The sequence below is a fragment of the Artibeus jamaicensis genome, unplaced genomic scaffold (assembly GCF_021234435.1).
Source record: "Artibeus jamaicensis isolate MK-2021 breed Jamaican fruit bat unplaced genomic scaffold, CSHL_Jam_final contig_387, whole genome shotgun sequence".
NCBI lineage: Eukaryota > Metazoa > Chordata > Mammalia > Chiroptera > Phyllostomidae > Artibeus > Artibeus jamaicensis.
In genome coordinates, this window is record NW_026521812.1 from 28,156,168 (window position 1) to 28,172,500 (window position 16,333).

The 16,333-nt window shown below is 34.3% G+C and overlaps 1 protein-coding gene across 1 annotated transcript in view; it reads right to left on the minus strand.

Moving 5' to 3' along the window:
• The window catches only part of GRIK2 (glutamate ionotropic receptor kainate type subunit 2), a 592,671-nt gene that overhangs the window by 77,859 nt on the left and 498,479 nt on the right, over positions 1 to 16,333 (minus strand). The window contains exon 14 of the mRNA XM_037135552.2: positions 15,733 to 15,950. Within this exon, the coding sequence (XP_036991447.1) occupies positions 15,733 to 15,950 (218 nt within the window). The remainder of the gene's footprint in view (positions 1 to 15,732; positions 15,951 to 16,333) is intronic.

The following is a 16,333-nucleotide window of genomic DNA, read 5'->3' on the forward strand; positions in this document are numbered from 1 at the left end:
ATTAAGCTCTTTATAATAAGGATAACTATAGGTACATACTGGAAGTTTAATACATATTTAGTGTTTTATATAAGCAATCTAGAAGACATATACTCACACTCCATTTTACCTGTAAGAAAACAGAAGCCTAGAGGAGGTAAGCAAATTCCTAGTGAGTGTCAGATGACCGATGGAGCAAAATGAGGAATTAGAGTAATTTTAGAATCTGATTCCTTTAAGACATTTAGCAGTAATGTTCAATCTAGTCATATTTTAAAGCAGTATTTTTGAGGGCTTTATTATGTTGTTTCATGCTATTTAGCCATTATGTTAAAGTGCCTTGCATTGACTCAACAATCCTTTATATCCAAAATTAATGCTGCTTTCCAATTCTTTGGTCTTTGTTTAATTGTTTTGTAAAAAAATTAAAACGAAGCATAAACTCATAGTGTTCTGAAAACAGTCAAGGTTCCTGTAAAACAAACTAATTTATAGTGTAGCCTCTAAACAGCTGTAATTATAATATTTAATAAATGAAACACCTACCTTTAGATATAATCAACCCTTTTCACTGAACTCCACTAATGCTATGCTGTATACAATAGACTAATAACAATAAAACATTATTCATATGCTGTCAAGAAATGTAAAATTGCTACTTATTGCCACTTCTGAACTACTTATTCTTCCACTAAAAGAGATATAATATGAAAACTAGTTATAAAAAAATAAATTACTTAATTATCCATAATTTAACTCCAATTAAGGCAGCATGTCTTAATCTTACAGAACACACTCATCATGCATGTGTGCATACATGTGCAGATGCATTTGCTCATCTGGAACGCTCTTTACTTACAAAATGATTAAAGAATTACTCTGAAATGGGAGGCCAACAAAGTGCTGCTCAGTATGCATTAGACATTTAAACAACTGTAGGCACTGCCACAGTCACAAATGTTAGAGCAAAATGAGGAATTAGAGTAATTCTAGAATCTGATTCTTTTAAGACATTTAGCAGTAATGTTCAATCTAGTCATATTTTAAAGCAGTATTTTTGAGGGATTTATTACATTGTTTTCATTTATCAATGCCTATTAATGTGCTCTAAACTTTATTTTGTCCTTTTTCCAATCTGTGTGAGATTAGTGGGAAGGATATTAAAAATACTAGGGATGGTTTATGATTTGTGTTTGCTACTTTTAAATATGCATGATGAAGTGCTGAAATCATTGAGTAACAGAGCCGCTCATGACCTTACATTTGTTTTTTGCTTCTAAGGGGGAATAACATTTCTTTGCTGCCTTAAATAAAAGTCTAAGCATCAAAGATGGAGGAGCGATAACAGCAAACTTTATTTTGCTTTATAATATAATGAAAGAGCCAAATTAACTACCATGTGATGTTTAAAACCAACTCTTAAGACCAGAGAACAAAGTGATATTACTACTATTTGGACATTTGGAAAAGGATAGAAAAACAAATAAACAAAGAAAATTCAGCTGACCAAAGATGCTAATTAGTATAAATTGTATTTACAACAAAAGGATAGCTTCCCCCAAAAAAGACATCACAGAGCATGAAAGATCAAAAATATTAACTTCCAAGGATATTCTGGATTAAGCAGAAGTTTCAGTGTGTACATATAGGGAACCTATCCACTTGGCAGTGGCAAATGTAGCAGCCCCTGATTCAGAAAACCAGTGGAGTGTGAGTTGGCACACAGGAATCAAGTCTGTAAATCTGCTATCCCATGGGGAATCAGGCCTGCATTATACCTAGGATGCTTTGAGGCTTGCCTTTTGCTAAAAATCCCTCACCCTGAATTGAGGCAGAAAAAATTTACTGCATAACTTTAAAGTAACTTCCTATAATCTGAGCTAAACCTCCTAAGCACAGAGTGTAACCAGTTCAACCACTTTTCCCCTTGCATTTGCAAATATCCTTTTCTTTATAGTAATTAGCAACATCCTCTCTTTTGTTATCTGTAAAGGTAACCACCTAAAGCGAACCTGTGCATAGTAAATGAGGACCATCCTCAATGTAATGTGCCCAGAAAAGCAATAAAAGCCTGTCCAGGCCTGGGTCAGGGCCCTCTCTCACCCAGAGAGCAGCCATGCTATCCCTTTTCTCTACAGGACTCTATAGTCTGTGTGAATTTGTTTGTTGCAGCCACAACACACGGACCCTGCTGGTCAGAGTCCACATAATATACACCTGCAATTAACAGGCAATTTAGAAAAATTAAAATAATGTCTTTGTTTGATATCCTACAACTGTATCTCCCACAAAACAAAACAGTAAGCATGAATAATAGATCTTTCTTAGCCACAATACCAATATAATTCCTCACATAATTTGCAAACCAGAGAGTTTGGGTTTTTTACTTGTTTGTACATTTGTTTTAGAAATACTAAATGATGCTTTTATTGTTATTTATAGAGAAGAAATTAAATTTTATTTTAATTATTTTTATCTAAGAAATATACTATACTTTTTATATTACACTTTAAGAAAACAACTTTTACTAATTTTTATTTCAGCCTACTTCTTTGTATCCAAAAATATGTCCTTCTCAAATTCCCTCCAAATTGTTGCCTAACCAGTGGCTATACTCTTGCAACAACAACTATTATCCATTATGCAGCACTTGACATGCCATTCGACATCACTATATTAACTGACTTTTGAATTTTCTTACTCCCTGTAGGTACTTCTCTCCCAAGATTGATGAGGTGCAACACCATGTTTAAGCTGCCATCCTGATGTGACAAATAGCAAGAATGGTCCCTGCAAAGGATGGAGGAAGGAGGGCAAATGAGAGAAGGAACCATGGTGTATTGGGGAATAGCAGTAGCCTCACACACTGGCTTTCCAAGGAAATTTAAAAAGTTTTATTTCTCAGATTTTACACATAACTTATTCTTCAATTAAAGAGTCTCAAAGCTTCACTGGTATATAGTGAAAAGGCAACAATTGGAGAGGAATTAAACTTTTGTCCCACAAACATTTTAGAGAAGCTGAGACAGAAGTTGTTGGCCCTTCCAAATTTAAATACATTGAGACTCTAATCACTCCTTATAATTCCCCAAATAGGATTATCGCTTGCTTTTTAACTATTGAATTCACTCTGGCAGAGCAAGGGTAATAAAACCCATCATCTTCTAATTTTCAGTTAGCTTGATAGAACCAATGTTCATAGCACAGATAGAGTGTAATGAAGCACTCTCTTTCCCATAGGAAGGTCTTTGACTCATATGCTCTGATGCCTACCGGCCTTCACATCTGCTATTTCACCACTGATGGCTGTAACTTGGCATGAAACACCAGTGTCTGCTGGAGCAGCTTTACTCAAAGGCACCATTTTCCTTCTAGGAATGGGAACAGAGTAAAATGGTCTTGGGTTTCTGTAGGCCTTATGCAAATCTCTGTAATAAACATAAGATCAGGCCTCACATACAAGAGACTGTGTATTAGATGAGAGTGGGGAAGGGAGACAACTTTCTTGGGTAAGAATAACTTCTTTACTATGCTAATTAAATTCATAATAAAAATTGATTTAAATATTTACCTCAAACATAATGCATTACTATCAAAACCACATTAAACACCAATAAGCCTATAATACTTTAATTTTTTTAGTTTTTTAATGTTTTTTTATTTTATTTAGTTATTTTTCAAGTACAGTTTTTTGTCTATTTCTCCCATCCCAGCCCCCCCTGCCCTGTGCTCCCCACCTCCCTCCCATTTCCATCCCCCTTAGTTCTCATCCCTGTGTCCTTCCTATTTGTTCCTCCAAATCCCTCCCCTTTTTTCCTCTTAAATTCCCTTCCCTCTCCCCTCTGGTCACTGTCCCCTTGTTCTCTATTTCAGTGTCTTTGTTTTTTTTTCTACTTGCTTGTTTGTTTTGTTGTTCAGCTTCCTGTTAAAGGTGAGATCATACGGTATTTGTCTTTCAACACCTGGCCTATTTCACTCAGCATAATGCTTTCCAGTTCCATCCATGTTGTTGCAAAGGGTAGTAGCTCCTTCTTTCTCTCTGCTGCATAGAATTCTATTGTGTATATGTACCACAATTTTTTGATCCATTCATTTACTGATGGGCACCTAGGTTGCTTCCAACTCTTGGCTATTGTCAACTGTGCTGCTATGAACATTGTGGTGCATAAGTTCTTTGAAATTGATGTTTTAGGATTCTTAGGATATAATCCTAGCAGTGGAATTGTTGGGTCAAAAGGCAGGTCGATTTTTATTTTTCTGAGAAAATCCCATACTGTTTTCCATAATAGTTGTACCAGTCTGCAATCCCACCAACAGTGAACTAAGGACCCCTTTTCCCCACAACCTCTCCAACATTTGTTGTTTGTTGCTTTGTTTATGATAGCCATCCTGACCTGTGTAAAGTGGTATCTCATTGTGGTTTTAATTTGCATCTCTCTGATAGCTAACGATGTTGAGCATCTCTTCATGTGTCTTTGGATATTCTGTATGTCCTCCTTGGAGAAGTGTCTGTTCAAGTCCTTTTCCCATTTTTTAATTGAGTTAATCTCCAAAATATACAAAGCCTATAACACTTTTAAAACAGAAACTTATTTTATCAAACACAATATTCCCATTTAACCTAATGTTAACAGTAATCCATTACCCACAACCAGTAGCTTAACACCATTAGTAAATAAAAAATACTTTTGGAGAAGTAGATAAAGGATATAGCAATAAAAATCTTTGCTGAGATATATCTTTTAGATTCCTAGAAAAAGTGTCTGACAGAAAATGAACAAGACATCAACATGAATAAATGAAACTTTAATAATAGCTTTAATCATTAATCTAAACTGACTAATCAGTTGAACATTGGTGTTCAACCATAAAGCTTAAATTTCATTCAAGTAAGTACATAGAAAAATTAAAACAATAAATAAATTATCCATGAATTATTCAATAAATAAATTAAATGCATGAAAGAAAAACAAAATAAAGTTTCTATTTATTCTAAATAGCTATAAGGCTTTTTCTAATTAGTAACTTGCAAGCAAATTAGCAGAAACAGAGTTTGTCTTGGAAGCCTAATAATACTCTGTTTTCCATCACCCAGGTTAGAGCACCACACCATATTTGAGGAGTGTTTTGTTTCAGTTTAGATCTGTAGGGGGGATGGAGACCGAGGTAACCTCAAGTGACACAAAGGAACATGTCAGTTAGAATTATGTTATAATTTGTCCCTATCAACTAATATAGCTGCATTTTTCCCACAACATGGAAAGGAGTGACAATAGTTCACTAAATTGTATAGGGTAGTTTAATAAGCTCAAGCAAGAAAATGACATGAGCCCAAATCTCTAATTGTTGCTCAGAACCTACCAATATCTACCCATAGAGTAAGGTATTGGGTTGGCCAAAAAGTTCATTTGTTTTTTTCAATAAGATGGTTGTAGTAGTACTTAGTATCTCTAACTTCATTCTAAAGAATTTTGTTACATTGTATTGTGATGGCTGTCATATCAGTGTACATTTAAAAAAACAACAAATTTGGTAAATTTTCATGTAACCATTTTAATATCAAAGAATAAAGAAAATAAGTGACGTTTTCTCCATATTATGAAAAGTAAAACCACAACTGAAACACAATAAAAGATCTGTGCAGTGTATGGAGAAGGTGCTGTGACCGATCGAATGTGTCAGAAGTAGTTTGTGAAGTTTTGTGCTGGAGATTTTTCTCTGGTTAATGCTCCAAGGTCAGGCAGACCAGTTGAAGTTGACAGAGATCAAACTGAGACATTAACTGAGAACAATCAATGTTATACTATTCAGGATATAGCCAATATACTCAAAATATCCAAATCAATGAAGTTATTGGTGAAAATGAAAAACATGTCTTTTATTTTACAGAAAAAACATACGGACTTTTTGGTCAACCCAATACTTCATCTCTTTTGAATCTGCTTCCCATTAGGCACACCCCTAAATCACATGTCCAGTCCTTCAATTCTAATATGGCCCCTTGCAGGTCTCTTCTCTGATTTTCCCTCCTATTCCCCATAGTAAAAGAACCTGCAATAATGGCTTATACAGAAAAGGTAAATATATTCCCTCCTTAAGTCCCATAGAAAATATAAATTCTCAAAGTTCGTTAAAGAGACAAGTAACAGTCAAGATTTACCCCATGATACTTCTCTGAGAAAGAAGAAAGTTCTAACCTTCGTCCTGCCACAAGGCAATTTCCCTGCACACCTACTGGGGGCTTCCAGGAATGGTGTCAGAAGTGAAACTATGATTTGATTTTTACTCTCTGCAAATCTCTGTTGAAAGGGCTTTAAAGACAATTAGGTAAATAATTCAGAAGAAGTAAGAGTGTGGTCAGCAGATTATTTCATGTTTCTCTCTGATATTTTGTGGAGTCTGTATTTCAGAAGAGAAAAATGCCCACCCAAATATGAAAAGAGCAAAGTTAATGCAATCAGTTATCAACTATTAATGCCAATAATGAAGGCATTGTTCAAAATTCAAATTAAGTTAACTATTCCTACATGGTAGAATCACCAGAGGAGGTAATAAAAAAATTCAGATGCTCAGGATCCTTCCTCAAGAATCTACTTGGCCTACAGACAGGCCTGGAGCCTCAGTGATCTGTGTGGCCCAGAGAGGGGCTTGGGGCCTCAGCAGTCTCTAAAGCTCCCCAAGTGATTCTGATGTCCTACTGTGCAGACAGGTTGAGACTGCTGATTTAAACAAATGGATATTTTAAAGATGTTTAAAACTTATCAAATGATACCCCAAACAGGACCAAATAATGACTCTATCCCTTGAAAAAGCAAAGTGATGTGATAATTAAGACTATCTCCTTACTTACCAGAGTGATGTGATTGCCTGTCATAGACAAGACTGTATGTCCCTGAACGTACATGCTGTCCAGTCCTCCTGGTTGCGGCACAGCCACATCTCTTGAGACTTAGGTAGAAAAAGGACTGGCCGCATAAGTAGGAGTGCTTTTACTAGGGCTCCTGATAAAATAGTCAGTATCACTAATGTTGCTGGGCTGTGGTCTAGAGTGTACGATACATGCATAGGTAGGTACAACCTATTAATAAGTCAAACATTTTAGCTACAAAACTTGAGCGATCATATGCCTATGCTCATGCTATTTCATTTTTAAACTGGCTTCTAGGAACAAAGACAATATACTCCTTATGAAACCCAAAGCAGAAATGTGAGACATTTTCCTAAATTATTGGGGAGAAATGGAAGGTGTCATCACTAAGCATACAGTTATTCTAAGTTTTTTAAAAAATGACCTGAAAGTAAAGCTTTGTGACCATTTAGTAACACCTAAATAAACAGGGTAACTCATATATGACCCAGTATGAAATAAATCATCCCTGTACTTACTGAAGTACCATTATGAAATTTTAATTACTGCATTGTCAAAGAATCCCTTCTAGGTAGTGGTGAAAATGATTATAATATGCATGATAGTAAATATGGTACATAATGAAGGGCACACCTGATTTCTGTCCATGTGCAAACAAATAGTTATTGAGCCTCTTTTTTGATGACCCCGCTTAACTAGAAATTTGTTATAGAAAATATTAAAAGGCATTCAAGGAATTAGTTTCAGAGTTCTGATGCACAGCACACTGATTATAGTCAGTAATACTATATTTTAAAATTCAAAGTTGCTAAGAGACTAAATCTTAATTGTTCTCACCACAAAAAAAATAATCGCATGATGTGATAGAAGTGTTAGCTAATACTCTGGTGGTGATCATATTGCAATATATAAATATTTCAAATCACAGGTCATATACCTTAAACTTACACAATGTTATATGTTAGTTCTCTCTCAATAAAAATAAAATAAATTCAAAACTAATTTTAGATGATTTTTCTCATCTTCAAGAATAATTTTAAGTCAATTTTTTATGTATGCAAAATGAAACTTTCAAAATGTTTACCACTAATATGGCAAAAGAAGCATACTCATTTAAAAAAATACTTTGCAAGGTTGAAAGTACACTACACATGCCACTTTGACAATTTACTTTTCTAACATGTAAATCTCTTCATAGTACATATATTACCTTGACATTGTCACCACTGTCCACATAAAAACAAATATTGTTTTGTAGAAATGAAGAAAAATATGGGAAATACCTAGTAAATAGTGTATGTTTCTAAATTTATTTATTAAATACTTGCAGTAAGCTGCCAATTTTTTACATTCTATCCGTCACCTCAAAAATTACTTACGTTCTTTTGGCATTTAAAAAGCAAAAATCACTCAAGCTTTCAAAAATCATTACAGGCATGCCACACAAGCCATTCAGGCTTAAAAACCTACACTGTCACCGCGGCATAATTTAATTTCAGGAGACCACTGAACCTCTGAGCACAGAAGAAGTAGCAGACTATAAAGTACATGTTATAGCTGCATGTGCTCTAATGGCTTAAGGCAAATGTTTTAGAAATTTAATATGAGCAAACATTTGAGGTCATGTGGGTGAGTCCAAGTAGCTAATGCACTTCATCCATCTGAGCGGGGATGGTTATGCCATGATGTGTTTGGCTATTACTTTTGTTGTTGATACTATGAGTCCCTTGGTTATAGCTTTCATAATTAATAAGTCACTTAACCTCTCCATTGTTAAGTTTCTTAATCTGTTAAATGAGCGTAATGAGAATTGCTCTTTACCTTCCTCAGAGGTTATTGTGAAGATTAATGAGATGGCATTTAGCATGGATTTTGAGTTCTCCTAAAGAGGGAGATGAGGCACACAGGAAAAGCAAAGAAATTGCTGCTCAGTACCAAAAGACAAAGCTTTCCCCTCAGATGGGTGAATCCACTTGTTTGCACTCACAATACTATCATCTAGATTTACAAATAAATTGACTCTATATTTTGAAGAAACATTTACAGCTCTCTACAGAATAGAAAAATGTTGAAAGTAATCACACTTTCTACCTAAAACCCTCTGTCACAGGTGTTCCATCAATTAATGCAACCATGTTCATTGCTCCAATGGATAAGTGAACAAAATTTGGTAAAAGAAGTGAGATGCTGCCATAAGGAAAACAAATGTGTAACACTGATTTAGGGTCACAAAGCAGATGACAATGAAGTCAATTAGAATCTGTGAATATATGGACAAATAACATTTATAAAGTATGCTTTCTAATAACTTGGAAGATAAATACACATGAATAATCTTTTAGATTTGGCTAAAAATATTCGGACAAAATAACAAAATATTTAATGTATTAGCGGGTTACTTTTAGCTACATAGGATAAAGTAGTAAAAAAAAAAAAGAGATTAACCATAAGAAGAAGAACAAAGAATGAGGAGGAAGAAAAACTAATTTAAAAGATCTGGGCTGCTTGCAAACATCATTTAGAGGTGACACAGAGTTAGGAATTGCATGGTCAGTTAAGGAAAGTGTTTCTCATCCTCACCATTCTAAGTAAGTTCTCAGAATTGTTCCAATATGGTGTCAGACCTTAATTAAAAGATCAAATTAATCATGTTGCCTTGAGGTGCTTCGTTATGACCTCTGAAAAAGTTAGGGCCAATCCTTGCAGATTTTCTCTTCTGGATAAAGACCTTCTAGCCCTAAATAGCAATGATTAAATCAATAGAGACACATCTCTTGAAAAAAACAATGGGTGTGGGTTTTAGATTATAAATGGACTCCGATGAATTTAAAGGCCATAAAGGTTTAGCAGCGATGGTATTGACAAAAGCACTGACCGTGGTGTAAAAGAAACAAAGTCTGTTGAAAACGTAAAAAATTCTCTGTGCCAGTAAGTTTCTTGAAGTAGAACAACTGACCTGTAAGCTAAATAAAGGTTTATATTAGATGCCACTAACAGGTTTTAGTATTTTTAAAGCACCATTATGTGGTGCTTTAAAACTTTATTGATAACTAATAGTGATAATTGATAACTAATACAGCCCAAACCATATGCAGAATCTGTGTTAGGAACTAGAGATCCAAGTGTGAACGACAGTAATTCCGTCCTTGCCCTCTGCTGTCCAGTGTCATACAGATACAGAGAAAACAGGTAAATACAGTTCCATAAGTATTAAATCGTGTACCATTCTGACTATCACACGGATCCCATCATACACACTGCAGCATAACACATTATCACAAGGGTGAGTACACTACAATAGAACATCTTGAAAAAGTAACAGCAGCTTCACATAGCTTTTGTTATAGTATATTGCTATCATGTTTCCATAGTCCTATTAGTCATTGTTGTTAAACAATTACTTTGCCAAGTTTATGAATTAAATTGTCATAGGTATGTATGCATAGGTAACACATAGTATTTATAGGGTTTGGTGCTATCTTAGGTTTTGGGCATCCACTAGGGGTCTTAAAACATCCCCCCCACGGATAAGGGAGCACTGTATACTACTTCAAAATACAGAGTCTAGAAAAGGGATTCTAAAAATTGCTCCACATTTTTTTTGTTTAAAAAATATGAAAATATTTCTTTCCCATGAGAGCAATAAGAATGAAGCAGTTTAAATTTGATAAACATGATGTGATCTATTTTAATGTATGTTAAAGTCATCTGATTGTTGGTCATAATTTATTTGACTGCTTAAAATCATTAGAAACATAATTTACTCAAGTGCTTAAAATCATTCTAATTCTAATTCTTTAAATTAACCATGTATTCTACTAACATGTATTCAGCTTGTACTGGGTGCTTAGCACATCATGCAAAGCTTTTATTTAATGTGCAAAAAATATTGGGAGAATGGTCCTGATAGTCATTACTATTTAGGAATGAGGAGTCAGAGGTTTACAAAAGTGTTTTATCTAAATACAGCTAATAAGTGGTGGAGCCTGTAAGTAAGTTCAGGTTTCTCTGATTTCATAGCCTTGTTTTTTAATTCCTAACAACTATTCTAAACTGTAGATTGTATTTTCAGAAGTATTGAGCGATATTGGATATCAGTTAAATATCCTAGTAATAGGTAGTAGAATTTTTTTTAACCACCACAAAAAAGACCATGTGTCTTCTCTATTACAATATTTTTTGGAAGACTATATTTATTCATAGATAAAAAGCCAGACCTTTTTCCAATTTAGAAATTGGAAATCCTGAGTCATGGGCATATAGAAACAAGGGACTCAGATTCATTTTGTGGAACATGTGACTCATTTTGAAAATATAGGGATTCTGAAAAAAGATCAATTGGTGGCACCAACTTACACTCTCATTAGTACTGTGTCAAAGTTTCAACTATTTCTCACCCTTGCTAACATGTTGTATAGTAAGACCATTTCACTTGGGCTGATCTGTTTGCTGAGTGATGATAATCTCATTTCAATTTTAATTTTCAATTTCCTCCTTACTTATGAGGTTAAGCATATTTTCATAAGTTTATAGTTTATCTGCATTCCCTCATTCTATAAAATGCATAATGAAATCATTTTTTTAATTTTTACTTATTTATTTATTTTGATCTTCTCTCAAGGACATTGTTTTCACTGCTTTTAGAAAGAGAGGAAGGTAGAGAGGGAGCAAGTGAGAGGGAGAGGGGGGAACATCAATGTGAGAAAGAAACATCAACTGGTTGCCTCCCTCATGGACCTGGGATCAAACCCAAAACCTAGGCATGTGCCCTGACTGAGAATAAACCTACAACCCTTCCATCCATGAGATAAAGCTCCAACCGAATGAGTCACACCAGCCAGGATCATAGTGAAATCTTTTGTCAAATTTCTATTGTGTTGTTGTAGAGTAAATGGAGGCAGTCTGGCTTCCTTACCCAGGGTGTTTGGGTAACTAAGGGAAGCAGTTTCCCATAAGCCTGAATGAGCCTGATAAGCATTGTTCTCATAACCTTGAGACTGGGTCTCATAAACTGTTCCCATAACATGAAGTGGATCTGCATGCGCAGAATTATGCTATGTTATATCATTTTTTGGCTTGAAGCTGGCTTTGGTTGCCTCTAGTACTTAAGCACGTAGGGACTCCATGCTGGGTGTCATGACATATGCCATGCAAGGGGACAGATGGCATGCAGTGTGCCACACAGAGACATTCACGGGGACACTCTGCTTGCAGTGTGTGTGGATTGGCCACCCTTGAATAAAGGCATGTCAAGCATCCCCATGTGTCCATGAATATTCTTCCCTCTGCCCAAATGCCATGACCCTGTCCAGCCTTGAATGGTTGCAACACAGTTGTCTATATTTTTATTTTATTTAAAAGATTTCATTATATATTTTATTATGAATACTTGTCATTTGAAGGTCATGTTTGACAAACATCATCTCTCAATTATAAGGCTTGTCTTTTTATTCTCTTTATTGTAGTTTTAAATTTATTTATTTATTTTTATTTATATTATTAAATTTATTGGGTGGCACTGGTCACTAAGATTATATAGGTTTCAAATGTGTTTTTCAATAGAATCATTGGGCCCTCAGCTAATTTATTGTCTAAATACAATTAAGAACAAATTGGTGATGCCATACAGTTTTCCATTGTTTAAATGAAATAACACTGAAGAAACATCATCTGCTAAATTTTGAGCTACTTTGCCAGTCATGGCTTTACATATACCCCTGAGAAGAATGTGTGTGAATGTAGGAGGAAAGAAGAAAAACTTTTCTTAAAGAGAATATACATGTAATCTCAATGAATACACTCTACAGTGTTCTTTGGGAAAGGAATTACTTAATATTGTGGAATGGTTATTTAACACTGCCTCTGTTTATGCAGTATGAAGGAATTAACCCTTCAATGACAAGGGTTATATAACAAAAGTATACATATTTAAAGTAATTTTCTAGAAGTAAGCATTCCAGAACAATTAGCTAATACCAGGACTCATTAAATTACAAAAAATAGAAGGGAAATTCCTTGGAAATGAATATGCCTTGAGGGTGTTTCCTAGAGTGTCTGTAAGCATCGCTGTTAATCAAGACACAAAAGAATGATATCAAATGTAAACAGACTATACACCATAGTCTCTAGGTCAAGTGTAGAGTTTCAAAATGAGCAAGCAATTCCTTCAATTCCAAACTTCTAGGGCTTCTTTAAAATTTCATACCTATTAGTTATAGTATAAGTATGTATTTGAACAAGTCAAAATATAAGGTTGAAATTAGTATTATTTAGGGCTACATTAAAATAACTAAACAAAAACCAGCATTTAATGTATCCTTTTAAATAGTAATTTCAACAGTAAGAATTCAGCATGTGATAAAATTATCAACATAAAATAACTGTGAATTTAGCAATTATCACCACACTGTTTCTATTATGACTCATGTACAATCTAGAAAGCTTTGATTCTAAAGAGAGAAAGTCTTTCACTGATGCAAACACAAAGTTGTTCCGTGTCCATTTTCTCTGGGTGCTGGGAGCACCATTGTATGTGAGAAAGAACAACAAGAGGTGAAAGAGTAAGAAGAAAAATAGGTGGCAAGGAAAAGTGAAGTCATGCAAAAATGACACTGCTGAGAGCAATGGAACAAAGACAAAAACAAAGCAAAACAAAACAAAACAAAACACAATACTAGAAAGATTCAGAAGACCAAAAAAAAAAAAAAAGCTTTAAAGATGAGAAAAAAGATTTTTTTAATTTCTAGAAAAATTTTGCAGTATATAAAAGCTTTAATACTTAAGATATTTAAGGAAATATCTGTAAAACAAAAATAAAATTCTGAAATATTTGTGAAGTGTAAGTAATCACTTTAGTATGATATCACACATCATTTTACAAACAATTTCCAAAGACCCTTTTATACAATAATAATTTAAATGCATATTTACTCTTTACAATGTTATTTACTCACAATGCATATTTAGTATTTTCAACAGTTTATTTCTTTTTAAAAACTATGAGAAAAGCAATCTCTATTAGTTCTAAATATTAAATTGAGACAATTAAATTATAATTAATGTTATTAAATAGCACCATACTGATCATAATGCTTTACCCATATTGTTTAATAAATTTGATTAAATACTAATTATTTTCTAATTAAATATAGAATACACACCAAGCATTAGCCAAGCCATATGAGCTTTGAAAATAATTAAATTTTAAGAATTATACAAATTTGACTAAGTCAAATTTATCTTATTCATTGGATATTTGATGTCTTTTAATACTTTTAACAAGTAGCTAATTTAGTCTTGTAAGAACTTTGACAAATAAAATTATATAATTAGGCAAACTGCTATTTTCTATCACATAAAACCCAGATCTATGTTTGTTGAATTAGACTGCCATGTGTCCATCTGAACTATAACTGCCTTAAAAGTGAGAACTAGATTTTATTTGCTGTAGAATAACCAACATGTAGTGCAACTTCTGGTACTCAGTAGGCACGTGATTAATGTTTGATGAAATCACTTATTTTACAGCTTGAGTCAATTATTTTTAAAATACCCACTTCTACTGCATATTTTATTTGAACATCCAATTGCATTTGTGTGAAAAGTGAAGGAAAACACTGATGTTTAAGTTGCCTAACTTACAAAGCATTTAAAAATACTTGGTAAAGTATAAAAGTAATTATGAAGCAATACTTACTCCCTAGAGTTACATTTGGTCTCCTCTGGTCCAGTGAAATCAGTTGATGTAAGGAGAGTAATAATAAAGAGGAAAGCAAGGCATTAAATATGCCTGGATATGGACCTTCCATTTAATATTTCACCTGGCCCTGACTGTTGTGGCTCCATTGGGGCCAACAAAAGAAAACGGTAGCTAGTTCCATTCTGGATAGGGGCACATGCCTGGGTTACAGGGGCTGTGCCTGGATGGGGCACAGGTAAGAGGCAACAGATCAATGTTTCTCTCACATATTGATGTTGCTCTCCCTTTCTTTCTTCTTTACTTTCCCTCTTTCTAAAAATAAATAAATAAAATCTCTAAATATAAAAAAAATCAATGCTCCACATAGCTGTCCCTCTGGAAACCATTGCAAGTTCAATGGGGTAGCCCATGTTTAGGGTTTGTGCCATCCAGAATATTAAATGGATGAACGTAGAAAACAGGAAATGTTTATGCTTTTCTCTTTCTGCCATTATTTTCTTTCTTTTTCTGTAGGCTTCTGAATGAGCACACCTTGTCTCATTTTCACAAAGAATTGTAAGTATGGAAATATTTTTACATGAAATCACTCCATTCTCTGGAATAACCAAGCCTGGTTATCAGTTTTCCTTTTTTTTTAATTTTAGAATTTTTCCATTACCATTTAGCCCTCTTATACCGGCTCCCTCCTGCAGTCACCACACCGTTGTCCACATCCATGAGACCTTTTTCCTTTTTGCTCTACCCCTCTATCAACTAACCTCTCCATAACTTTCATCCTACTCTTTCTACCTATGAATCTCTTTATTTTGCTTGTTAGTTCAGTTTGTTCATCAGAGTGAAATCATATGATATGTTATCATGCTTCAATAAATATATATTATTTGTTTTACATTAAGAGATAAAATCTTTTGAAAGAAAACATTACTTTTGGCCATATTGACTTCCAACCAAAAATAGAATACTTGTAAAACAAAATCTCTTTGCCATTTGCAGTACTGAATTGTTTTGCTTTGATGGTCATGTATAATGTTGTATACACCTCTCCACCCCTAAGGAATACGCTATTATTTGCTCTGAATAAATTACAAGTGTTGCTCTTACACTCTTTACTAAAGTGTGTAAGAGATTTGTTCATTTGCACTCTATCATTTTAATAGATTAATTTTAGATAACCAGCAGGACTTACCTTGAAAAAGGTCATGGTTGCACCATCCTCCACCGCGCCGTACTCTATCTTGGTTTGTTTAGCTAAATCATCCGCAGAGTCAATAGGGGATTCCATCCGCTCCACTGTCAGAAAGGCGGCTAAGTTAGCAGTATACGAAGAAATGATGATAAGTGTGAAAAACCACCAAATGCCTCCCACTATCCTGGTGGAGAGCGCTTTGGGCATGAGCTCAGAACCTAACAGAGATTTGGGGAAAAGGTGAAACGAATACAGAGAGTTTGGTCAGCAGTCAGGTACTTTTGGTCACAGTGGCAGAATGGAATCACTGTGTAATAAAAGCTTTAACCATTGATTTACATATTGCTTTAGTAAGCAAGCAACAACCATCGGGAATGCAGTTAGAAGGCAGTCTCTTAGGACACTGTGTTTAATTAAGTATAGTGACAGGAGACTTATGTCCTTCCTGAGAAGTGTAAAGTAACAATTAAGTACTAAATGAATAACTTTTATTAAAATAGTAGAAGAAAACATATCTCTAGTATATAAACCATTATGTACAGTGTTTCATATTCCTGTTAGTCATGTGGGTTTAGGAATTATTAAAATAATTTAATATATG